The 26,813-nt window shown below is 44.3% G+C and overlaps 2 protein-coding genes across 2 annotated transcripts in view; one reads left to right on the top strand and one right to left on the bottom strand.

Annotated features, from left to right (window-relative positions):
• Nucleotides 1-483, bottom strand: part of LOC141126623 (uncharacterized) — a 45,229-nt gene extending 44,746 nt beyond the window's left edge. Inside the window, exon 1 of the mRNA XM_073612540.1 lies at nt 394-483. Within this exon, the coding sequence (XP_073468641.1) occupies nt 394-482 (89 nt within the window). The 5' untranslated portion in view covers nt 483. The remainder of the gene's footprint in view (nt 1-393) is intronic.
• A 1,100-nt stretch (nt 484-1,583) lies between these two features.
• The window catches only part of LOC141126622 (uncharacterized), a 57,066-nt gene continuing 31,836 nt past the window's right edge, over nt 1,584-26,813 (top strand). Inside the window, exons 1-2 of the mRNA XM_073612539.1 lie at nt 1,584-1,792; nt 15,711-17,228. Coding sequence (XP_073468640.1) covers nt 16,032-17,228 — 1,197 coding nt within the window. The 5' untranslated portion in view covers nt 1,584-1,792; nt 15,711-16,031. The remainder of the gene's footprint in view (nt 1,793-15,710; nt 17,229-26,813) is intronic.

Raw genomic sequence — 26,813 nt, 5'->3', positions numbered from 1 at the left:
GGAACATTTACGTTGTTTGTCACCATTGAACGGGTGTGCGAAGTGTTAAAGAGTGACATGTTAGGTATCTATTTACTCTACATAACATCATCTTTTATATTTTACAAATAAATCCTGTTATGTATTTTGTGCTGCATTAAAATCCAAAAAAGTATATTTTTTCTTAAAATAATTGCATTTGAAAAACCGCTGCGCAAATATGTGTGACATAAATCATTGTAAAACCGCCAATTTATTCTCTAGGCAGGTCTCTGCTTTATATATATATATATATATATATATATATATATATATATATGGAATGTTTGGGGGATTGTTACATGTAAACAAAAAGTGTCATAAAAGTGTGTGGGTGGGGGTGGGGGGGATTTCTACAGCACGGTATACACATACGAGTATATAATGTAAATGTCCGCCGTCTCACCCAATCGTTCCGGAAGTTTCTTCTTCAGCTTTTTGTCCGTCTCTGGCTTCAGCTCCATGTGTGAGAAAGAGGGGGAGGGGTTTCCTCCATTGTCTTGTAGCTCAAAAGGGGAGAAAGTGTCCTCCATTTTCTTGTAGCTCAGGAAGGGGGAGGGGTGTCCTCCATTTTCTTGTAGCTCAGGAAGGGGAGGGGTGTCCTCCATTTTCTTGTAGCTCAGGAGGGGGAGGGGTGTCCTCCATTTTCTTGTAGCTCTTTTGTTTTTGTTTTCCTTTCTTTCCCTTAAGAGATTGGGAATTGTTTTTTTTTAACATTCTGCTAAAACTTTGAGTATTAATACTGCTGGGACCTTGAAGAAGGGGTACACACCCCGAAATCTTGTCTTGAAAAATTGTATAATAGTGCAAATAAAATAAATATCACAGACAATAAACAGTAAGAGGTTCCTCCATTTTCTTGTAGCTCAGGAAGGGGGAGGGGTGTCTTCCATTTTCTTGTAGCTCAGGAAGGGGGAGGGGTGTCCTCCATTTTCTTGTAGCTCAGGTAAGGGGGAGGGGTGTCCTCCATTTTCTTGTAGCTCAGGTAAGGGGGAGGGGTGTCCTCCATTTTCTTGTAGCTCAGGAAGGGGGAGGGGTGTCTTCCATTTTCTTGTAGCTCAGGAAGGGGGAGGGGTGTCCTCCATTTTCTTGTAGCTCAGGAAGGGGGAGGGGTGTCCTCCATTTTCTTGTAGCTCAGGTAAGGGGGAGGGGTGTCCTCCATTTTCTTGTAGCTCAGGTAAGGGGGAGGGGTGTCCTCCATTTTCTTGTAGCTCAGGAAGGGGAGGGGTGTCCTCCATTTTCTTGTAGCTCAGGAAGGGGAGGGGTGTCCTCCATTTTCTTGTAGCTCAGGTAAGGGGGAGGTTTGTCCTCCATTTTCTTGTAGCTCAGGAAGGGGAGGGGTGTCCTCCATTTTCTTGTAGCTCAGGAAGGGGAGGGGTGTCCTCCATTTTCTTGTAGCTCAGGAAGGGGGAGGGGTGTCCTCCATTTTCTTGTAGCTCAGGAAGGGGGAGGGGGTGTCCTCCATTTTCTTGTAGCTCAGTGATCAGTCTCCATGTGATGATAGAATGTTTCGTAGATTAGAAGAAATGTCTCCATCTAGTGTCTGCTCTCCATACTGCACCCTCTCTATTATCAGTCCCGTTATTCTAGTGATCCTCCTGATGGGACAAATCCCGGACTGAGCGTGTGCGAAATGTCACTTCCTGTCCATGGAACACGTTTCCTGTTTTCAGACATTTTAGATCCGATTCCAGCAATCTGAGGATATTCTCCGTCCTGAACACACGGCCACCATAGGGACAGCATGGGATGTTCTCCATGTCCCACCACACAGGTAAGTGTCCTATTCATGGTACAGGGCTCCTGTCCCTGCTATAGACATATCAAACATCTGGATATATATAATCACACACAGTATTTGACAAAAGTCAGTACACCCCTCAGTGAAAATGTCTAAATTGGGCCCAAAGTGTCAATATTTTGTGTGGCCGCCATTATTTTCCAGCACTGCCTTAACCCTCTTGGGCATGGAGGTCACCAGAGCTTCACAGGTTGTCACTGGAGTCCTCTTCCCCTCCTCCATGATGACATCACAGAGCTGGTGGATGTTAGAGACCTTGTGCTCCTCCACCTTCCATTTGAGGATGTCCCACAGATGATCAATAGGGTTTAGGTCTGGAGACATGCTTGGCCAGTCCATCACCTTTACCCTCAGCTTCTTTATCAAGGCAGTGGTGGTCTTGGAGGTGTGTTTGGGGTACTTACTTTTGTCATACTGTGTATATATATATGTGTGTAGATCATTAGATAAGATAAGATAGATAAGATAAGATAGATAAGATAAGATAAGATAGATAAGATAGATAAGATAGATAAGATAGATAAGATAAGATAGATAAGATAAGATAGATAAGATAAGATAGATAAGATAAGATAGATAAGATAAGATAAGATAGATAAGATAAGATAGATAAGATAGATAAGATAAGATAGATAAGATAAGATAGATAAGATAAGATAAGATAGATAAGATAAGATAGATAAGATAGATAAGATAAGATAAGATAAGATAAGATAAGATAAGATAAGATAGATAAGATAAGATAGATAAGATAGATAAGATAGATAAGATAAGATAGATTAGATAGATAAGATAAGATAGATAAGATAAGATAGATAAGATAAGATAAGATAGATAAGATAAGATAGATAAGATAGATAAGATAAGATAGATAAGATAGATAGATAAGATAAGATAAGATAGATAAGATAAGATAAGATAAGATAAGATAAGATAGATAAGATAAGATAGATAAGATAAGATAGATAGATTAGATAGATAAGATAAGATAAGATAGATTAGATAGATAAGATAAGATAGATAAGATAAGATAGATAAGATAAGATAGATAAGATAAGATAGATAGATTAGATAGATAAGATAAGATAAGATAGATAAGATAAGATAAGATAGATAAGATAAGATAAGATAGATAAGATAAGATAGATAAGATAAGATAGATAAGATAAGATAGATAAGATAAGATAGATAAGATAAGATAGATAAGATAAGATAGATAAGATAAGATAGATAAGATAAGATAGATAGATTAGATAGATAAGATAAGATAGATAAGATAGGATAGATAAGATAAGATAGATAAGATAGGATAGATAAGATAAGATAAGATAGATAAGATAAGATAGATAAGATAAGATAGATAAGATAAGATAGATAGATTAGATAGATAAGATAAGATAGATAAGATAGGATAGATAAGATAGGATAGATAAGATAAGATAGATAAGATAGGATAGATAAGATAAGATAGATAAGATAAGATAGATAAGATAGATAAGATAAGATAGATAAGATAAGATAGATAAGATAGATAAGATAAGATAAGATAGATAAGATAAGATAAGATAAGATAAGATAGATAAGATAGGATAGATAAGATAGATAGATAAGATAAGATAGATAAGATAGATAGATAAGATAAGATAGATAAGATAGATAGATAAGATAAGATAGATAGATCTCTTTATGGAGAGTTGGGCTCCAATCAGAGGTTGTTCTAATTGGCTGCTTGACTGGCTGCCATGGAAACGGTAAACAAAGAGCCGGAAGTGACCCAATAGTCATCACTTCCAGGTTGTGACATCACAGAGTGGGAGGAGCCGGTTCAGTTCCTGAGCTGGACTCGCCGATCGTGTGGGGGGAGGGTGGAGACCCCGGGGACCCCCTTCCTCCACCTGTATAAATATCACAGCGGCTGCCCAGCCACTCAATACTTTTACATGAAGGAGAATGTCTGGCCCTAAAAACAATGATGGCGGAATGGTGGTCGTCGCTTCAATTATCATCCCGGTGTAACCATTTCCAGACCATGGAGTATGAATACTGAGGTCGGTAGCAAAGCGGGTTAAAGTGTATTTTGTTTCCAAAAAAAAAAAATTGCGTTTTTAAAAAAAGCGCAGCGCAAATATCATGTGACATTAAAAGAAAACGTAAAACCCGCTATTTTATTCTCTAAGAAAGAGAAACATTTTATATAAATGTATACACTATATTGCCATAAGTATTGGGACGCCTGCCTTTACACACACATGAACTTTAATCACATCCCAGTCTTAGTCCGGAGGGTTCAATATTGAGTTGGCTCCGCCCTTTGCAGCTATAACAGCTTCACCTCTTCTGGGAAGGCCGTCCACAAGGTTTAGGAGGGTGTCTATGGGAATGTTTGACCATTCTTCCAGAAGTGCATTTGTGAGGTCAGGCACTGATGTTGGATGAGAAGGCCTGGCTCGCAGTCTCCGCTCTAATTCATCCCAAAGGTGTTCTTTAGGGTTGAGGTCAGGACTCTGTGCAGGCCAGTCAAGTTACTCCACCCCAAACTCGCTTATCCATGTCTTTATGGACCTTGCTTTGTACACTGGTGGGCAGTCATGTTGGAACAGGAAGGGGCCGTCCCCAAACTCCTCCCACAAAGTTAGGATCATGAAATTGTCCAAAATGTCTTGGTATGATGACGCCTTCAGAGTTCCTTTCACTGGAACCCAACCCCTGACAAACAACCCCCCACCATAATCCCCCCCCTCCCCCACACCATAATCCCCCCCCCCTCCCCCAACACCATAATTCCCCCTCCCCCCACACCATAATCCCCCCTCCCCCTCCACCAAACTTTACACTTGGCACTATGCAGTCAGGCAAGTATTGTTCTCTTGGCAACCACCAAACCCAGACCCGTCCATCAGATCATCAGACAGAGAATCGCGATTCGTCACTCCAGAGAACACGTCTCCTCTCCTCTAGAGTCCAGTGGCGGAGTGCTTTACACCACGGCATCCGACTCTCTGCATTGTACTCGGTGATGGAAGGTTTGGATGGAGCGGCTCCGCTGTGGAAACCCATTCCATGAAGATCTCTACTCAATGTTGTTGTGCTAATCTGAAGGCCACTCGAAGTTTGGAGGTCTGTAGATATTGACTCTGCGGACAGTTGGTGACTTCTGTGCACTGTGAGCTTCAGCCTGCGCTGCCCCCGCTCTGTCATTTCACGTGGCTGACCACCTCGTGGCTGAGTTGCTGCTGTTTCCAGTTGCTTCCACTTTGTTATAACACCACAAACAGGAGACCTTATTGCACAGGTGGCCACCTATCCCGGTACCACGCCTGAATTCACTGAGCTCCTGAGAGTGACCGATTTGTTCAGAAATGTTTGTAGACGGCATGTCCAGGTGCTTCATTCTATACACCTGTGTCCATGGAGGGGATTGGAACACCTGAACCCAATGATTTGGAGAGGTTTCTCAATACGTTTAGCTAGTGTGTGTGTGTGTGTGTGTGTATATGTGTGTATATATATATATATATATATATATATATATATATATATATATATATATATATATATATATATATATATATATATATATATATATATATATATATATATATATTTACAAATTAGAAGGCCAGTATGGTGTCCTGAATTTATGGGAGGAGCCTGGTAGGTATTTAAGCTGGCCCTTGCTCTCTGTCGGTTCCAGAACGCGGTTCGTTACGTCACCAGGCCGACTCTTCAGCTCACCGCATGTTCGTGAGTCTGTTGTTCTGAATACAGTACGTTGCGTTTGCTTATTCGTGGTTTGTCAAGTTTTGCTCGCTGTCACAGGTAGGATTCGTTACCCCCCGCCCCCCCCCCCCGTCGTATCACGTTCAACCAGCTTGTTTCTCGTTTTTGTTCCTCATTCCTTGTTCGGCTCTGCCGTGGAGCTTACAAATCGTTCGTAGGCCTCCAGTACGCAGTAGTCACAGGCTCTTCCCATGTCTCTTCTCTGATTCACAATGGATGGATGGCACACTTACCACAGTCCGATTTGTACCTCATCACATCGGACACGTCCCGCACCAATTCATACCCCTCACCCCCCATACCCTACTAATGATTCTTTGTCTCACTCACCGGTCCATATCACTTCATGCCATACACATCACACCGATTCCAGCCCAATGCCGCGTTCACACAACCGTTTTTTCCATCGGAATGAACTCCGAAGGTTTCTCCGACCGAATTCCATTCCAGCGGTCTTGCCTACACACGATCACACCAAAGTCCGACCGTCCAGAACGCGGTGACATAGAACACGTACGACGGGACTAGAAAAAGGAAGTTCAATAGCCAGTAGCCAATCGCTTCCGTCTCGTACTTGCTTCAGAGCATGCGTCGTTTTTGGTCCGTCGGAACATCATACAGACGAGCGTTTTTCCCGATAGGAATTGGTTCCGTCGGAAAGATTTAAAACATGTTCTCTTTCTAGGTCCATCAGAATTTTTGAAAAAAAAAAAAAAAAAATTTTGAGGCCCACACACAATCGGAATGTGCGATTGAAAAGATTCCGTCTGACTTTTCCTGCCGGCACAAACGATTCACTTTACTCGCATCCCACGCACCGATCATAGTGGTTCGTATCATACCCTACCTTCATTATTCATATTGTTGTGCTGATCGATTCGGATCGTATCGGCAGCTACATGCATCACATTCCAAACCAAACCGAACCAAACCAAACCTAGTCACATCAGCGGCACAACGGTTCGCATCACGAGTATTCCACGCTCCACTCGTTACACTCCTCACCATAAATCTACCATTCGTTATGTATGCCACTTATCACAGTTCCTTCCTACACATACTAATTTCTGCTATCCTTTTCACCTATCAGTAGGTTACCTTTGTTGCAATCATTGCGAGAATACGCATCGGCAATCGCTGCAAAACTCGTATCTCAGGATATACCCGTTGCATTTTCTACAAACCGGCTTCTCAGCCTAAAACTCCTTCCAATCGCTGCAAGTACTCACATCTCAGCACTTACCCATTCGCTACGCCACAAACATGCAAACGCTGCAAGTACGCATCTCAGCATAACTTCTTGCAAATCGCTGCAAACACACTCGGTGGCACTCACACAGCCACACTTCATTTTAGTGGCATTTAATCGGCCACTCGTCTCCAGTGGCATTCATAGGAGCCACTCATTATTTCCCTCCTGTCTTTCTCCCTCGGGTCAGTCGAGTTCAGGTGCCATCCTGTACCAGGTTGGACGTTATTTCCCAGGTTACAAAAAAAAAAAAAAAACCCGCAATGATTGCATCTTCACCAGGGCCAGTCGCACACAAAGGGCACAGAAGGGGGAATGTGAGGGGAAATCTCTTGCCGCACTTATGTCACCCCCTACTACAGGTATTCCCGGTCAACCGAGTTCCATCCTAACCAGGACCTCGCTACTAGAGTGTCAGTCAGGTGCGTAGTTCACGGGTTTCTCCATCATCATTGGACGTACTCTTCAGGCGTTAGTTTCTGTCACGTATGTCTATAGATGACACTCTATTCTCGAAGGACGCCCTTCACCTCGCAGACAAGGTCACTTAACAGTGGGCTTGCTGGCAGTGGAAGTGTTGGCAGGCCAAGCATACGTCACCCACTACAGATCACAACATTCCTACGTAGGCCGTACCAGGCTTCGTCTTCTCGCCCCGGTACGCTCTGGGCTTCTGGTCTTTACATTTGTGCTCACCACAAACAGGCACAGGAGCTATCAGTTATCTGGCCAGTCACCTCCTGGCCCACTTCGGTCACCTCGCAATCTTCTGAGTTTTCTAAATTCTCACTCTATATCATTCTGCCACAACAGAACGCTGTCAGCTCCGGTCTACGCCTATCATTCCTTTTCCTGCACTTCTCTTTTCTTCCTCCTCAGAGTTATCTCTTTACCATGGCTATGTCTCTTCCTAAACATGAGCACCCCGCCCCTTTTATCTTCTAGCTGGAGCCATGTCACAGGCTGGCAGCGAGGACCCCACACCTGCCCCTCTGTCACCCTCTGTGGGCTCAGAGTGCGGCAGCGTACAGTCCTTCAGGGGATGGACCATTCCCATGCTTATTTCTGAGCTAAGACATTCCCTTTCCCGCCACGGCCAGGAAGGCAGAGCTTTTCAGGCTCCTCTTCCCGCCCCCAGCTACAGCCGGGGCCAGCACCCAGCAGGCACCCCTGCAATCCTTTTCCGGGGCCATTTCCCAGCTGCATTCTTTGATCTCCTCCTTAACCGCAAAAGTTTCGGACGTCCAGACCAGACTCACCCTTTTGGAAGTTCGCCCAGCCATGGGCCTCCCTGATCCCGGTCTTGGTCATAGTTACATAGTTACATAGTTAGTCAGGTTGAAAAAAGACACAAGTCCATCCAGTCCAACCATAAAAAAAACAAAAAAACAATATACCCAATACTATACCCACAGTTGATCCAGAGGAAGGCAAAAAACCCCAGCAGAGCATGCTCCAATTTGCTACAGCAGGGGAAAAAATTCCTTCCTGATCCCAGAGAGGCAATCGGATTATCCCTGGATCAACTTTACCTATAATTGTCAGTACCCAGTTATATTCTGTACATTTAGGAAAGTATCCAGGCCTTTCTTAAAGCAATCTACTGAGCTGGCCAGAACCACCTCTGGAGGGAGTCTATTCCACATTTTCACAGCTCTTACTGTGAAGAAACCTTTCCGTATTTGGAGATGAAATCTCTTTTCCTCCAGTCGTAAAGAGTGGTCCCGATGACAGCTTCTCCTTCTACAGGTACACCAGGCTCTACACCAGGGGTCTTCAAACTGCGGCCTTCCAGGTGTTCAGAAACTACAATTCCCATCATGCCCAGTCATGTCTGTGAATGTCAGAGTTTTACAATGCCTCATGGGATGTGCAGTTCTGCAACAGCTGGAGGGCCGTAGTTTGAGGATCCCTGATCTACACCTATCGTCCTCCCCGCTCATCTTATCCCAGCCAGCGTCAGGAAGGATATACTAGAGGCCAAGGATGTCAATTTGGCATCCCTGCTCATCTCAACACCAAGTTCGCCCTGGCCTTCGGGATGTTCAGGGATGTCCTTTGTTCAGCCACCCCCAGCAGGAGGGAGGAGTGTTAGATCTTGCTTACAAATATGGTGGCTTTGCCTTCTACGACTACCATCGATCGTTCTCAGCCAAAGCAACAGCAAGACGAGCCCAGTTCCAGATCAGTACTGACTAGAGTGGCACAGACTCGGAACTATTCTATTCCACTTTGCTGGTCTTCGTTCCCCACTCTGTGCGATTTGCCAATCTTCCGCCCACATAGCAAATTGGTGCTCTGTGGCAGCCACAAGACGCCCTGTCAATTTCCCTTCAACCAGGGCCCGTTAGGCCCACCACAACAGCAACAGGTAGACAAGTTGGGACGACCAGTCTTTTCAGTGGGGGGCACGGCGATAAGACTGGTGCTCCTTCAGCCAGTGCCGCCTACTGCACATCTGTACTTCATGCCACAAGGCCACTTGTTGTCTGAAGCAGCTTAACAAATCCTGATTAAGCCGGGTGGATGTCCTGTGGCTGAGCTTCTACCTCTCGGCACACTCCACCCCTTCACTGGCCGTATTCCTGCTACACGGCTTCACGGCAGGATTCCACACTGGCTTCATCACCTTACCCCTTTCCATTTACGAGTGCAAGAACCTACAGTCAGCGGACATTGATGCTCAGTCCATAGACACCCTCTTATAGAAGGAGTTAGATAAGGGGTTCATCATCGGCCCCTTCTCACAGTCACCTTTTCAGATTTGGAGAGTCAGCCCTATTGGGCTTGTCAAGGGCAAGTTCACAAATAAACTCCGCTTAGTTTGTGACTTGTCTGCGCCTCATTTCTCACATATCCCTAGTTTGAACTCCCTGATCCCTTCCGAGGAATTTTCCCTCAAGTATATGTCAGTCGACATGGCCATCATTAAGATAGGCACCGGTGCTTGGCTATCCAAAGCGGATATTGCAGATGCCTTCAAGCTCCTACCTATCGAACCATCCCTCTGGTGGTGGTACGGCATGAAGTGGGGAGATTCTTACTGTTTTGCCACCAAGCTCACCTTTTGGTTCTAAAAGCACCCCATGGCTGTCTGACGTTTTCGCCCAGTCCCTCACTTGGATCCTATCACACCAGACCCAGTGCCACAAGGTTATCCATTATCTCGACGACTTTCTGCTTATTGAACGTCCAGACATACCCCCGGTAGATCTAGACAGGCTAATGCCTCGTACACACGGTCGGACTTTGTTCGGACATTCCGACAACAAAATCCTAGGATTTTTTCCGACGGATGTTGGCTCAAACTTGTCTTGCATACACACAGTCACACAAAGTTGTCGGAAAATCCGATCGTTCTGAACGCGGTGACGTAAAACACGTACGTCGGGACTATAAACGGGGCATTGGCCAATAGCTTTCATCTCTTTATTTATTCTGAGCATGTGTGGCACTTTGTGCGTCGGATTTATGTACACACGATCGGAATTTCCGACAACGGATTTTTTTGTCGGAAAATTTTATATCCTGCTCTCAAACTTTGTGTGTCGGAAAATCCGAAGGAAAATGTGTGATGGAGCCCACACACGGTCGGAATTTCCGACAACAAGGTCCTATCACACATTTTCCGTCGGAAAATCCGACCGTGTGTACGGGGCATTAGAGTGGTCTTTAACAATCCAATAGCTGAACACCAAGTGGAAGACCCAACACATTCCATCACATGGGCATCATCCTGGACACGCAGGCTAGCCTGCCTGCTGACAAACTAGCCCGTGTTAGGTCGGTCATTCATGATTTTACCCGGTCACAGGGCTGTACTAAGACAGCTGCAGTCCTTGGTAGGCATGCTCAATTGTGCGATGAGGATTATTCCACAGGGGCGGTCGTTCATCTCACGGCTCTTGGTCTTTCTTACCCAAGTACAGGACCCCGACCAAATCCTCAGACTAGACCCAGTAGCCATAGCGGACATAACTATGTGGGAGGAGTTCCTCACCAACTGGAACAGCATATCCATGTTTATTCCCTCAGTATCAGCCCAGTCGCCACAAGTAGTCACAGATGCTGCAGCCTTCACAGGCTTTTCTGCTATTTTTGACCAGCACTGGTTCGCCGGTCCCTGGCCTCCAGAAATCTGCTTGACTCCTGGTTTCGCTCGATCCTTGTCTTTGTTCGAACTGTACCCCATCGTGGCAGCAGCCCAAGTCTGGGGCCACACGTGGACAGGTCAGTACTCCGTACTCTTCACCACAGACAACCAGGCTACGGCCGACAGCATTAATAAGGGTAGATCTAAATCGCTCCTCGTCATGTCCTTCCTGTGCAGGCTGGTGCAGTTATCATTACATCACCAATTTATTTACTGTGAGCATATCCCTGGCAAGTGCAATGCCGCAGCAGATGCACTGTCTCGCTTCAATTTTGTCTCATACTTCCAGCGGGTATCCGGAGCCGACCTATCATCCACTCCTCTCCCACCTTGGTCTCAACTAACAATGGATTGAAGCCACATCTTGCCAATACAACCCGGCTTATCAACCACTCGCTGTCTAGCAACAAACTTAAGGCTTACCGCACAGCCTGGAATACCTACTGCAGGTTCCTAGCCGCTTGTCCCGGAACCACAGCAGATGACGTCACTCACGTCCTAGCCTTCATATCTTATTTCTATACACAGCTGGCTCTCGCTCACAACACTATCAGGCTGTACCTAGCCGGTATTCAGCATTTCCTGTCCTTAGAGAATCCCGGACAGCCATCTGTGTTCACAGCCCATACGGTGAAAGCCCTGCTGCGTGGAATTCAGAAGCAGCAGCCCGCTACCAACGACAAACGCTTGCCCATCACAAGCGCTATCTTCGGGGGCATGTCCGAAATCCTCACATGTTCCCCCTTTGGGCTCTTGCCCAGCCTGGTCATCCAGACGGCCATCTACCTGGCTTTCTATGGCTTCCTACGACCTAGCGAGTTCACCTCTGGTAGTACCAGTAGTCAGGTACTGTACAGACACCTGCTGACTCTTCCCAAACCAGTCCTTCACCTTATGGTCTCCAAAATGCAACAAACCAGACCCGGAGTAGATATCAACTTCTTCAGGACCAGCAACACCTGGTGCCCAGTAACCATCCTTGACCCGTCTGCTCTCTTATCTACCCAGCCAGCCAGTCTCTAGCCCGTTTACTGCCTTTTCCGGTCAACCCCCTGACTGACATTCAGTTTATCAAACATGTTAGGGTCCTACTGCTCAACTTCAGCTTAGACCCCGGGCGGTATTCTGGACATTCCTTCCGGATTGGTGCAGCCTCAGCTGCATCTCAGCACGGAGTACCAGACCATGTAATCAAGGAGCTAGGCAGATGGAAGTCCGCCTGCTTTGCCAGATATATTGCGGACACTCAAGTGGAGACTTACAAAGAAATGAAGGGTCTATAAAATTTTTATCATAGGTGTATTTTATATGATAGTCAGTCAGAATATTAACCAAAAATCCAAGAAAAAACACATGATACAATTGTTGTTATAAATGGAGTTGCAGTTCAGTGAGTAAAATAAGTATTTGATCCCCAAGCAAAACATGACTTTGTGGAGAAACCCTTGTTGGTGACCAAGTTTGTACACATCTCAGGAGGGATTTTGCTCCACTCTTCTTTACAGATCTTCTCTAAATCCTTAAGGGTTCTTGGCTGTCGCTTGGCAACTCGAAGTTTCAACTCCCTCCATACATTTTCTATAAGATTAAGGTCTGGAGACTGGCTAGGCCACTCCATAACCTTAATGTGCTTCTTCTTGAGCCCCTCCTTTGTTGCCTTGGCGATATGTTTTGGGTCATTGTCATGCTGGAAGACCCATCCATGACCCATCTTCAGTGTTCTGGCTGAGGGAAGAAGGTTCTCCTCCAAGATCTTACAATACATGGCCCCGTCCATTGGACCCTCAATGCAGTAAAGTCGGCCTGTACCTTTTAGCAGAGAAGCAGCCCCAAAGCATCACGTTTCCACCTCCGTGTGTGATGGTAGGGATGGTGTTCTTGGGGTCATAATCAGCATTTTTCTTCCTCCAAACATGGTGAGTCCCCCCTCCTCAATACGCATGTACAGTCATGCCAATGAACATCTACATGATTCAGAGAAGGATTGGGAAAAAGCTCTGTGGTCAGATGAGACCAAAATTCAGCTCTTTGGCATTAACTCGACTCGCCGTGTTTGGAGGAATAAAAATTCTGACTTTGACCCTAAGAACACCATCCCTACAGTCACACATCATCCCTACAGTCACACACGGAGGTGGAAACATGGTGCTTTGGGGCTGTTTCTCTGATAAAGGTTCAGGCCGACTTTGCCGCATTGAGGAGCCAATAGACGGGGCCATGTATTGTAAGATCTTGGAGGAGAACCTTCTTCCCTCAGCCAGAACACTGAAGTTGGGTCGTGGATGGGTCTTCTAGCATTAGCATGACAATGATCCAAAACATACCGCCAAGGCAACAAAGGAGGGGCTCAAAAAGAAGCCCAATAACCACCTCAATACCGGGCACCTTCACCCCCTTCCTTCCCAGTCGTGCTACACACTGTGCCTAAATAAAACTTTCATCATTTTGTTCACATAAATAGAGCTTTCTTTTGGTGGTATTTATTCACCGCTGGGATTTTTATATGCGATCTAAGTGAAAAGGGTGAAATTTTTGATATTTTTTTCCCTCAATCCTTTGTAAAAAGAAGGGGGGGGGGGGTTAAATATGATTTTTTTTTTTTTTTTTTTTTTTTTACTTTTCACAAAATTGTCATATTTAAAAGTTATTTCTCACACACGGCATATGCATACTTCCAATTATACCCCTAAACACATTTTACTCCTTCCTGAGTATGGTGATATCACATGTGTGAGACTTTTCCACAGCCTGGCCACATACAGAGGCCCAACATGCAAAGAGCACGTTCAGGCATTCTAAAAGCATAAATTACACATCTAATTTCCTGACTATCACACTTCTGAAGGCCCTGGAGCACCAGGACAATAGAAATGCCCACAAAATGACCCCTCATATAATATGAGGCATAATGAGTATTTTGAAAATGTCACTTTTTTCCACAAGTTTTTGGAAAATGTGGAAAGACTATGAAAACATTTATTATTATTATTGTTATTGTTATTGTTATTATTATTACTATTATTACATTTTTTTTTTTACACAAAGTTGTCAATTTATACGATTTTTCTAACACATAGCATGTACGCAGCAAAAATGACACCCCAAAACACATTCTGCTACTCCTCCTGAGTATGGCGATACCACATGGTGAGACTTTTACACGACGTGTGGAAATTACTCATCTAATTTACTGACTAATTACTACACTTTGAAGGCCCTAGAGCACCAGGCCAATGGAATTACCCACAAAATGATCTCATTGAACAGATGCAGATCACGTGGACAGATGGGTGCAGATGCTGATCATGTGGACAGATGTGCGTGGATGTTGATCACTGGGACAGATGTGTCTTACTATGTGATCAGTGAGTAGTAAAGTGCTTTACACTCACTGATCCCCTGCCGGCAGCACAGACTGGCTCTCCTTTTCCTCACTGACAGACTCTGTGTGAGGAGAAGCAGAGCCAATGAACTGACAGCCAGCTCTGTTTTACATCACATGATGGCTGTGTCCGAACACAGCCATCATGTGATCAGGAGGGCCAATCACAAAGCCCTCCTGCTGAGTGGTGATGTGCTGTGTCTGGGGAACACACCAGGCTTGGGCTCCTTCTGAGGGACGTTCAGGAAAGTCCATTCAGAAGGACAAAATCCTCTACCTGGCTGTTTATGTACAGTGGCCGGGTGGGAAGATGAGGTCATGGCATGGCCTAGACAGTCCCTAGACCTTTTAATCCTGTAGAACAGTGAAGATGGGTCATGGATGGGTCTTCCAGCATGACCCAAAACCTACCACCAAGGCAACAAAGGAGTGGCTCAAGAAGAGGCATATTAAGGTCATGGAGTGGCCTAGCAAGTCTCCAGACCTTAATCCCATAGAACATTTATGGAGGGAGCTGAAACTTTGAGTTGGCAAGAAACCTTAAGGATTTAGAGAAGATCTGTAAAGAGTGGACCAAAATCCCTCCTGAGATGTGTGCAAACCTGGTCACCACCTACAAGAAACGTCTGACCTCTGTGATCGCCAACAAGGGTTTCTCCACCAACTACTAAGGGGATCAAATACTTATTTTACTCCCTGAAGTGCAACTCCATTTATAACATTTTGTATCGTGATTTTTATTTTATTTGTTTTTTCTGGATTTTTGGTTGATATTCTGTCTCTATCATATAAATCAGACCTATGATAAAAATTATAGACCCTTCATTTCTTTGTGAGTGGGCAAACTTACACAATCTGCAGAGGAGCCAATCAGCATCCCCCCCCCACTGTGTGTATATTTGGGGGTTCTAAGTAAATTTTTAACCAATAAAATGTGGATTTTTACATGTAGGAGAGAAGTGTCAGAATCCGCCCGGTTGGCAAGTGACTAAAACGATAAATAGTCCTACCAAATTCACTGGACTAAAACACGGTGCTTCTGATTTCTCCCGCCCTGTGCCCGAAGTGCAAGGTGGTGCCTTGAATGATGCCAAAGAAGGAGCTTCTCCTCCAGAAAATTGTAATAGGTGCTCTATTATACCAGCTAATGGGAGTAATACGGTGTCCTCTATAAGACACAATGCAAACATTTACACCTGTATAGTACATAGTCTTTCTATGTATTAAATATATTCAAGAATGAAAGTTAAAACCAAAGAAGAAACTTTAATTTAGTTAGTTTATAAAGTTCTGGATTTTCATTTTTTTTTCTTTATCTCCTGTACAGGTGGATTGACATGTTTGTTGGTCTTCAGAAGCACGACCTCATCACATTGGAGACGAGTCATATGGGTCTTCTTCTTCAGACTGAAAAGCTTTACTCCAGATCACTGGAGGATCCACACAGGACACAAGTCACATCTGTCTTTTAAATGTCATGACTTTTTTTTTAATACTCCTCAACGTTGATCCAGTCGTGGAGGACAACAGGAGAGAAGCCGTTCTTGGAAGTGACAATAGCTTTACAGTAGAGTCAAACCCATACATACCCAAGAGACATCACACAGGAGAGAAGATATCTTATCTGGAATGTGACTAAGGTTTTACAATGGAAGCAGAGCTTATCGGACACCAGAAGGTCTACGCCGGAGAGAAGCCGTATCAGTGTTCTGAATGTGGTAAAGCTTTTAGACTGAAGACACAGCTTGACGTACACCAGAGCATGCACACTGGAGAGAAGCCGTATCCGTGTTCTGAATGTGATAAAGCTTTCAGACTGACGTCGGAGCTTATCAGACACCAGAGGGCTCACAATGATGAGAAGCCAAATCAGTGCTCGGAATGTGATAAAGCATTTAGACTAACGTCAGAGCTTATCAGACACCAGAGGGTTCACACCGGAGAGAAGCCATATCAGTGCTCTGAATGTGATAAAGCTTTTAGACTGAAGACACAACTTAACGTACACCAGAGCATGCATACTGGAGATAAGCCATATCAGTGCTCTGAATGTGACAAAGCTTTTAAACTGAAGGCAGAGCTTATTAGGCATGGGAGTGTTCACACTGGAGAGAGGCCGTATCAGTGTTCTGAATGTGACAAAGCTTATAAAAGGCCGGAGACTCTTACCAGACACTGGAGGAGTCACACTGAAGAGAATACATATCCATATCCATGTTCTGAATGTGATAAAGCTTTTAAGGAGAAATCAGAACTTATCCCACACCAGAGGGTTCACACCGGAGAGAAGCCATATCAGTGTCTCGAATGTGATAAAGCTTTTAGAGTGAAGTCAGAGCTTACCATACACCAGAGGATTCACACTGGAGAGAGGTTGTGTCCATGCTCTGAATGTGGCAAAGCTTTCATACATAAGTCAGATCTTATTAAACACCAGACGGCTCACATTGGAGCGAAGCCATATTGGTGTTCTGAATGTGGCAAATCTTTTACACTGAAGGAAAGACTTATCAGACACAAGAAAATCCACACTGGTGAGACGCCGTACCCATGTTCTGAATGCAACAAAGCTTTTAAAAGGAAGGAAGATCTTCTCATACACCAGAGGATTCACACTGGAGAGAAACCATACCAGTGTCCTGAATGTGATAAAACGTTTACAGTGAAGTCTACTCTAACCACGCACCTGAGGGTTCACACTGGAGTGAAGCCGTATCGATGTTCTGAGTGTGAGAAAACTTTTACAACAACGTCACATCTTCGCACACACCAGAGGGGTCACACTGGAGAGAAGCCATATCCATGTTCTGAGTGTCCTAAAGCTTTCACGCGGAAGTCAAGGCTTATCGAACACCAAAGGATTCACACCGGGGAGAGGAAACTCTGGGAGGAAGGAGAGTGTTAATGGTGTAGCAGATAAGCAATTCTGAAAGGGTTAGGGGTGATTTAGCAGTACACCTCATACCATACCCCAAGCTAATGGAACAGTGAAACAATGTAATGCTACTTTAAGAGAAAGTAACTACAATCTGTGAGCAAACCAGAAATGAAATGGCTAAATATGAGTTTAGTGCTTGTGTCCCATTTAGGCACACACCTAGAATATTATACCTTTTTGAGATACTTTTTGAACAAGCACCAATGACTCAACTATGTTCTCTTGTTTATGGCTGGATACATCGTATTTAAATACGTAAATCAATAAATACATAGATACATAGTATGTTTGCATCATACACTAATTGACCTTCATTCCCAAAAGTTTCCTTCATTGCCAGATTCTGAGCTAATACATCAATAACTCTGCTTTAATACCAGAGACTGGGTAGTATGCGAGTGGCCTGCTGCCAAGCTTCTGCAGCCAAGATCTTCCTGGGTTCTGCTGACTACTAATACATCAGTGGAGTTTGAGGGTTCTGGGTAAACCCATCTAGTCCACATCTCCTACCTTTTAAGAAGGTTCTCCATCTCCTCTATGAAAAAAGTACTCTGGGAAATTCTCAGACTGGGACACCGGCCAAGGAGGAGTCACTATTCAATGAGAATGTGACTCTCAAAGTTGGCTTAGGCCTTCAAACTGGGTGCTGCTTACCGTTTTGGGCTGTCTTGTGTGCTGCTTTTGACAATGCCATCTAGGCCCAGCTGGTCACTGCCACAAGTCCATGCCTTTCCAGCTATTGCTCAGTGCTTTGGTTTAAATCGCACCGCGCAACTGCAAAAGATCTGAACTTGGAGGCCCAGTCCTCACCAGTATACAAACATGGTGGGTAAAATCTCAGAAACGTTCTGCATTTTTAGTGCTTACTTGCACCATTTTTTTTTTCCTTTCCACAAATTATTTTTTTTTATTGACTGGCAATTCTGAACTTTCTAGCAAATGTTGCTACTCCAGGAAGTGTCAATTCCGTAGCACCGCCCCCTCCCGTCCTCTCCTGTGCAGGTGGATGATTGTGGTAATTTTGTACAAGTAAATGTTTCTTGTAGGATATTTAATGTCTCTTTAATGTGTGTGTATGTATGTATATGTGTGTGTGTGTGTGTGTGTGTATATAATATATATATAATGTGTCACAGAACGTCCCTCACTCTGCTTAAATGCTTCCGTCATATACCACTTCCTCCCAGTCTGTATACAGATATCCCAACCTCTCTGAGCACAAAACAAGGCGACACTTGCTTGTTGCTAACATGAACTGCCTTTATTCAGAACCAGAATACAGTCTTATATACAGAAGAAGATTACTCTAACAATACAAACGTAACCTAATTAACATGAGATAATTAACTAATCCTTTATACAGCCTAGGTGACTGAGACATGACCTATTGCCCAGACTGAGTTAATTATCACAGGACATTTCTCACAATAGCAGCAGCTCCAATAGGAGTCGTCCCGTCTCCTACATTGTATAGAGGACAATGTGATCAGCTCATTCAATTAACATAAACACAGGTAGTTGGAGTTGATGACACCAGCATCTCCTCACAGGATGTGTCCCAACAGTATGAATCAGTCTTATCATTCTAATATGGCATATAAAGGTTCCCAGAGTCTGTGTGTTTTGGGGGGACATGGAGCTGAATCCAAAGTAACACCAACACCAGGGTCCCCAGGCATACAGCTCACAGAGAGCACCATTCCCCCAAATGCCAGGGCCCATAATCGGTGGGCAAGAGGCTTGCGTTCAGTCCTATCCAATAGCCTCTGTCCCGGGTGAGTCTGTCACTATATATATAAAAAAAATGTGTTATGGGATCCAGTAGACAGAGGAGGTTCCTGGGTCCAGTAAATCTCTGACACGTAATATTATTAAAGGAAGCAGCAGCACTGAAATATGAGATTAAAACGCTTTACATAGTTACATATTTACATAGTAGGTGAGGTTGAAAAAAGACAAAAGTCCATCAAGTCCAACCTATGTGTGTGTGATTATGTGTCAGTATTACATTGTATATCTCTGTATGTTGTGGTCATTCAGGTGATTATCTAATAGTTTCTTGAAGCTATCAATGCTCCCCGCTGAGACCACCACCTGTGGAAGGGAATTCCACATCCTTGCCGCTCTTACAGTAAAGAACCCTCTACGTAGTTTAAGGTTAAACCTCTTTTCTTCTAATTTCAATGAGTGGCCACAAGTCTTGTTAAACTCCCTTCCGCGAAAAAGTTCTCTGCCTATTGTGGGGTCACCAGTCCGGTATTCATAAATTGAAATCATATCCCCTCTCAAGCGTCTCTTCTCCAGAGAGAATAAGTTCAGAGCTCACAACCTTTCCTCATAACTAAGATCCTCCAGACCATTTATTAGCTTTGTTGCCCTTCTTTGTACTCGCTGCATTTCCAGTACATCCTTCCTGAGGACTGGTGCCCAGAACTGGACAGCATACTCCAGGTGCGGCCGGACCAGAGTCTTGTAGAGCGGGAGAATTATCGTTTTATCTCTGGAGTTGATCCCCCTTTTAATGCCAAAATTCTGTTTGCTTTATTAGCAGCAGCTTGGCATTGCATGCCATTGCTGAGCCTATCATCTACTAGGACCCCCAGGTCCTTTTCCATCCTAGATCCCCCAGAGGTTCTCCCCCCAGTCTATAGATTGCATTCATATTTTTACCACCCAAATGCATTATTTTACATTTTTCTACATTGAACCTCATTTGCCATGTAGTCGCCCCTCCCCCATTCATTTGTTCAGATCTTTTTGCAAGGTTTCCACATCCTGCGGAGAAGTTATTGCCCTGCTTAGCTTAGTATCGCCTGCAAATACAGAGATTGAACTGTTTATCCCATCCTCCAGATCGTTTATGAACAAATTAAATAGGATTGGTCCCAGCACAGAACCCTGGGGAACCCCACTACCCACCCCTGACCATTCTGAGTACCCCCCATTTATCACCACCCTCTGAACTCGCCTATGTAGCCAGTTTTCAATCCAGGTACTCACCCTATGGTCCATGCCAACAGACCTTATTTTGTACAGTAAACTTTTATGGGGAACTGTGTCAAATGCTTTTGCAAAATCCAGATACACCACGTCTACGGGCCTTTCTTTATCTAGATGGCAACTCACCTCCTCATAGAAGGTTAATAGATTGGTTTGGCAAGAACGATTCTTCATGAATCCATGCTGATTACTGCTAATGATAGCGTTCTTACTACTAAAATCTTGTATATAGTCCCTTATCATCCCCTCCAAGAGTTTACATACTATTGATGTTAGGCTAACTGGTCTGTAATTCCCAGGGATGTATTTTGGGCCCTTTTTAAATATTGGTGCTACATTGGCTTTTCTCCAATCAGCTGGTACCGTTCCAGTCAGTAGACTGTCTGTAAAAATTAGGAACAACAGTCTGGCAATTACTTGACTGAGTTCCCTAAGTACCCTCGGATGCAAGCCATCTGGTCCCGGTGATTTATTAATGTTAAGTTTCTCAAGTATAATTTTAATTCTGTCCTCTGTTAACCATGGAGGTGCTTCCTGTGTTGTGTCCTGAGGATAAACACTGCAGTTTTGGTTACTGAAGCCCCCCGATTCACTCGTGAAGACTGAGGAGAAGAATAAATTCAATACCTTCACCATCTCCCCATCCTTTGTAATCAGATGTCCTTCCTCATTCTTTATGGGGCCAATATTGTCTGTCCTCCCTTTTTTACTGTTTACATACTTAAAGAATTTCTTGAGATTTTTTTTGCTCTCCTCCGCTATGTGTCTTTCATGTTGTATCTTAGCCATCCTAATTTCACCCTTACATTTCTTATTGCATTCTTTATAAAGTCTGAATGCTGATGATGATCCCTCAACCTTGTATTTTTTGAAGGCCTTCTCCTTTGCGTTTATATGCATTTTTAGATTGGAGTTAAGCCATCCAGGATTTTTGTTCGCTCTTTTAAATTTATTACCCAATGGGATACATTGGCTAATGCCCTTATTTAATATGCTCTTAAAGCAAACCCATCTCTCCTCCGTATTCTTTGTTCCTAATATTTTATCCCAATTTATGCCTTTTAGCAAGGTTTGTAGTTTAGGGAAGTTGGCTCTTTTGAAATTCAGTGTCTTTGTGTTCCCTTCATGTCTCCTATTTGTGTGATTTATACTGAAACTAATTGACCTGTGATCGCTGTTACCTAAATTGCCCCGTATTTCCACATCTGTGATCAGGTCTGTATTGTTGGTAATCAGTAGATCCAGTATTGTTTTATTTCTAGTTGGTGCGTCTACCATCTGACCCATAAAATTGTTCTGCAAGACATTAAGGAACTGGCGAGCCTTAAATGAATGCGCGGTTCCCTCCGCCCAGTCTATGTCTGGATAATTAAAATCCCCCATTATGATAACACTTCCCATCCTTGCTGCTAATCCAATTTGTGATAGGAGGTCCATCTCCACTTCCTCCCTCAGGTTAGGTGGCCTATAGCATACTCCCAGTATTATTTTCCCCTTATCTTCATCCCTTTGGAGCTCTACCCATAAGGATTCCACCTCCTCCCTAGCCCCCTCACTGATGTCATCTCTCACATTCACTTGTACATTATTCTTGATATATAGGCATACCCCTCCCCCTTTTTTACCCTCTCTATCCTTGCGGTATAGGGTATACCCTTGAATGTTTGCCAGCCAATCATGAGAGCTGTTGAACCAGGTCTCTGAAATTCCCAGAAGTCCATATAACACATTCCTAATACTTTATAAAACATGAGGGGGAAAAAGGATAAATTGGACTGGGTGGCTTTGTTTTTGGTGGACCACTTATGTAAGCCTTGATATAGATATATATCTATCTCTATCTATTTACTTTCTAATGATAAAATGACAATATTAAGTGCTTATATGCTAATGTTAGATTATTTTATAATAGGTTTGCTTGATACAATGACTTTGTAGAGAGTAGTTATTGGAACAGATTGCTATTCCCCAGATCCTTGGAATGTCTTGTTGTGTGGTATGGTGAGACATTTAATCTCCATGCTCTACATCAAAGTATTTCAGAGTTTGGGTTGCGATCAAATAGATGAGGTGTTCTGTAAATAAAACTGAATTTTTCTGGTAATTGATGTGCTGCTAGTGCAAATTCTTAAACAATTTTTCATGTAAACTAGTAGTGTTTGGTAGGTTCTACGTGTCCACTGTCCAAGATTGGAGCTTAAAGGCCTCCCTTGTCTCTGAAGATCTCTGTTATGGACTGCCTGGCACCCCGGCTGGGGTGCTTCTGCCAAACTGTACCTCCTGCCCTCCAAACCCTTCCAGCAGACCGATTAGCTGCTATCAGTCCTTTACCCCAAGCATTGTACACAGGCAAGATGTTGAGGTAAAAACCAAGGGAATCATTTTTATTAAAACTTAGTCACATATTTTATACACCCCAGGAAGGCATTTCCCTTTTGGGGTTGTTAGCATAGATAAGATGTCAAGTAAAAACATGACAATACATACTTCAAACAGAAATCCAATTAACAGCTAACAACGATCTAATTACATATTAATCTAATTAACAGCTAGGCACCTAGACAAGTCTTGGCAGTCACAGGAATTCCCCCATCCTAGACAAACTGACACCAATTCCGCAACATTCAAGAAGACCCCGGGCTGTCCAAATCTCATTAAGCAGCTTCCTTTTCACATCCATCTTCTGAGTTTCAAGTTGGCAGAGACCATCATGACTTCTGTGACTGTTAAATGTGGTAATGACATGTCATCTTGCATTATATAACAGGACATCTTCCTAAATGTTCATAGCTCCCTCAGTTTTCCATTCCCTGGGATTTCTTCAGTCATTCCACTGTCTATGGATCTAGCTAGAAGATTCATTAATGAGGATTTTCCTACACTGGATGGTCTCAGAATTCCAATAAGCTCTCTGTTGCAGAACATGCCAGACAAGCACTTTAGAAGTGTCTTGCATTCTCTTCTTCTCCAGCATGGTCCCTCTCTCGCAGAATTCAACAACTCTTTAAACTTAATGTCCACAGATGACCTTTGACCACAGTGATGTGGTTTTCCACCTTCTTCGGGTAGGTTGCAAGAAGAGATGAGTCCTGTACATGTTGGCACTGGCCATCCTCAACTGTACTCATGCCCTGAATTGCTGAAGGCACCTTTTCTTCCATATGTGAGTGAGATGACGTTCAAGTAGGTCCACAATGTCAAAGATCTGTTTAATGTCATGCTTTACCGACTGAGCTGGCCAGTCCGTGACTGTAAAATCCCGAATATAGTTTGATGGCCCCCGGTCTCCTCCCATGGGCCATAATTAGTGGGTAGAAGGCTAGCCCATAGGCCCCTCCAAAAGCCCCTGTCTTGGTAGGGTCTGTCACATTTCTTCCCCCCTCAAAGGTAGACTAACCTGGTACCTCCAACTGATCTGGACATGCATTAGTCAGGCGGAGTGAACTTACATAGTCAGTCCACATCATCTCCTCCATTCTTGGTCGCAGGGAAGAGTTGTCATTGGTAGGTGTGAGGCAGAGGTCGTGGACCCTTTGTCTGGCTGCCAGTGCTTCAGCTGGGGGTCTTTACTGTCCTGGGGCTCAGTCTGCTGCTGGGCAGAGGGGGCCAACTCCCTGGAGCCCTGAAGACACAGTAGGTGTTAGGAAGAGGCCATGGGTGCTCTGCCCTGTTGTCAGCACTTCAGCTGGGGACTCCACATCCTCCACTCTTTCAGATTGTTGGAGAAGGAGGACAGCTTCTTCTGCTTCCAGACGGTGGAACTGCTGAGGAGATGAGCCAGCTGCTCTATCTCCTGTACCCTCATCTGGCTGCTGGGATGACGTCTCTCTGGTATGATCTCCAAGGTGCATGGATCCTTGCTGGGGAGCAAAGATGGTTTCCTCCTCCTACCGGGTCATTGTACTGCCGTTGGGTGGATAAGTCATTTACATCATCTCCCAGATCAACGTCCCGCCACTGGACAGATGCATTCCTCCATCAAAGCTCATCCGGTTCCGAAACAGGTTCGTCACGGTGAGTCAACCCTTGCTGCATCCAGCATAGGGGCTCTACTTCCAAAGCTGTGGGTGGAGGTGGGCAAAGCACCCTGTTACTCTGCCCTTTGCTAACACTTCAGCCAGGATTTGAGAGCTGTTGGCTGGTACTTCCCTATCGTTCCAGGCAAAGGGTACCCTGAACAGCTGCTGAGCAGAGTTTAGTAGCCGTCTGTATGCGATCTCCAGCTCCCATTTTTGAACTGTACAACAGCCCCTGCCTTAGCCAAAGTCTTCCGTTGGGCTATTGTCCACGGGCACACTTGGGCTACATACCAGCGGAGGGCTCTGTAGCTCTCGTCCAGCTGCATCTCTACCTGGACCAGCCTGCTTAACTCAGCTATCCACTCTTCATGCGGTTGTACCCCCAATAACAGCATCGCACTTTATACTGCGACCAGTACCTTTCCTGGATGGAGGGGAGAATCTTTCCCTGGTGGCGCTGCTCACGTTTAAGGGCTTCCTTCCAGAGTTGCTGGCGGATGAAATCATACCGCCCCAGCAGAACCGGCATTGGCACTGGTCCCCTATGCTGCATCCGCATCTCTCGCAGCCTCCTTCCCAATTCCTATTCCATGGTGACTGGTCAGATCACGGTTGCGGTTTGCATGAGTGTGGGACTTTATACATGCATCCCGTTCTTACACAAGCAGCCTGCACTGCCCATCCCCTTTCTGGTGGGAGATCCTTAAATGCACTGTGGTTATCAGCCAGGTACGTCTGGATTCATGGAACATTGTAACCCCAATACAAGATGTCCTGGCTGGTGAGGTGGGATCAATAACCAAGGCGTTCTGGGTTGTCTAAGTACACGGAGGCACAAGGTCCTACCTATTGGTGTCCATGTCTATTACTGCCATTGGTGAAACTCTTGAACTCTAGTATACTCAATAATAGTGGGACATGACTTTCCAAAACTTTAGGAAACTGTGGGGAAGAAGGGGTCTGGCTAAATGGGTAAAACAGACCTCTGACACTGAGAGGACATTGTTATAGATATGCCCGATGATGAGGACAATGATTTGTGTAATGTTGGGTATGATTGTGGATCTGTTTACCCAGTTCAAAATGAGAAGGTCGCCAGCATTGGAAGCATAATCCTGACCACCTGGTGGTGGGGATTTCTCAGATTACAGGCAATGCTTGAATAGGAAATGACCACTAGTCCTTCACTCCCTGATCCAAAAGCCTGAGGAACAGAAGGGATGTTCTCATTTTGTAACCAACAATGACCATCTCTATAAGGTTAACAAGATTCTGGAAGATGCTGTTGAGGGATTGTTGGCACCCTAACTTTATAGATGGAAGGTCCTTGTTTTGGCTCATAATGATGTTTTGGGAAGGACACCTGGGAACTGAGAAAACCAAGACACATACTGAAACACCAACCATTCTACTGGCCAAAGCTGAAGGCTAAGGTAAAAAAAAATCCTGTATATCTTGTACCCCTTGCCAATTAATTGCTTTGGTGTCACCAGGGGCATTTTTTTAAAGCAGTGGGCCTGTGTGCAAAAATATAAATCGGCCCCATGAAATCCAGTTACTACGGAACTACTGTAACTACTTTAAAAGGGAAAAGACCACCGTGCTATATATATATGCAGAAAATTAACACAATCAAATGATTCGTGACAAATAAATAAATTGAATAGCAGAAGCAGCCGCTAAAGGTGAGATACACACACTAGAGACAATCAATAAAAAGAGCAGCGCTGTGAAAATTAAAGGCTTAAAATTAAGCCAATATAAGTATAAGTGAACAAATGTGATACATTGAGTAAATATTTAAGGATAAATATTAAATAATAAAATTCATAGTAAATCATATAAATTATATAAATTTTGATAACAGTCCTAATCCGTGATCAAAAATCCAAAAGGTGAGGTAAGGTGAAGAACCAGAGGCAGGGGTCCCCGTCTGAGGCAGGAATGTAGGTAAGGAGTGGGTAAATCCTTCACCGCACCACTGTGATATAAGTAAAAATGCGCGCTTACCAACCGGCAAGCATAGGAAAGCTTGTGACCTTAACCCGGTCGGGGCCTTTCTTGGGATGGAGACACCAATATAACACTTCTTAAACCGTACGGTAGGCCCGCTATCCACCACATACAGACAATCCCTGGATTATGGGGATACTATACTCCTAGCTAGGAGTTAATCTCACAGGAAGTGCCCCAAAAGAAAAGGAAGAGCAACATAGCGTAATCCTGGTTGGGTTTTTATTAAAAGAAATTAAAATCTCACTTACAATGTGTTGGATGCACAAAAGCATAAAGAGCCGGCCGGCTAAACACGAACACCCGTCCTGCAGACGGTAAATGCAGCACGTCAGCACGCCCGACGTACGTTTCGTCACACTCTGACGTCATCTATGGCACGGGCGACGCACTGACGTGTCGCACATATATAACAAACCAACGTAACCAGGCCTCGTATTGGAAACGAAACCGGAAATCA

Source organism: Aquarana catesbeiana, linkage group LG02, assembly GCF_042186555.1.
Source record: "Aquarana catesbeiana isolate 2022-GZ linkage group LG02, ASM4218655v1, whole genome shotgun sequence".
Classification (NCBI taxonomy): domain Eukaryota; kingdom Metazoa; phylum Chordata; class Amphibia; order Anura; family Ranidae; genus Aquarana; species Aquarana catesbeiana.
Note: the sequence above shows the minus strand (reverse complement) of the source record. Positions and strands in the feature narration are given on the sequence as shown.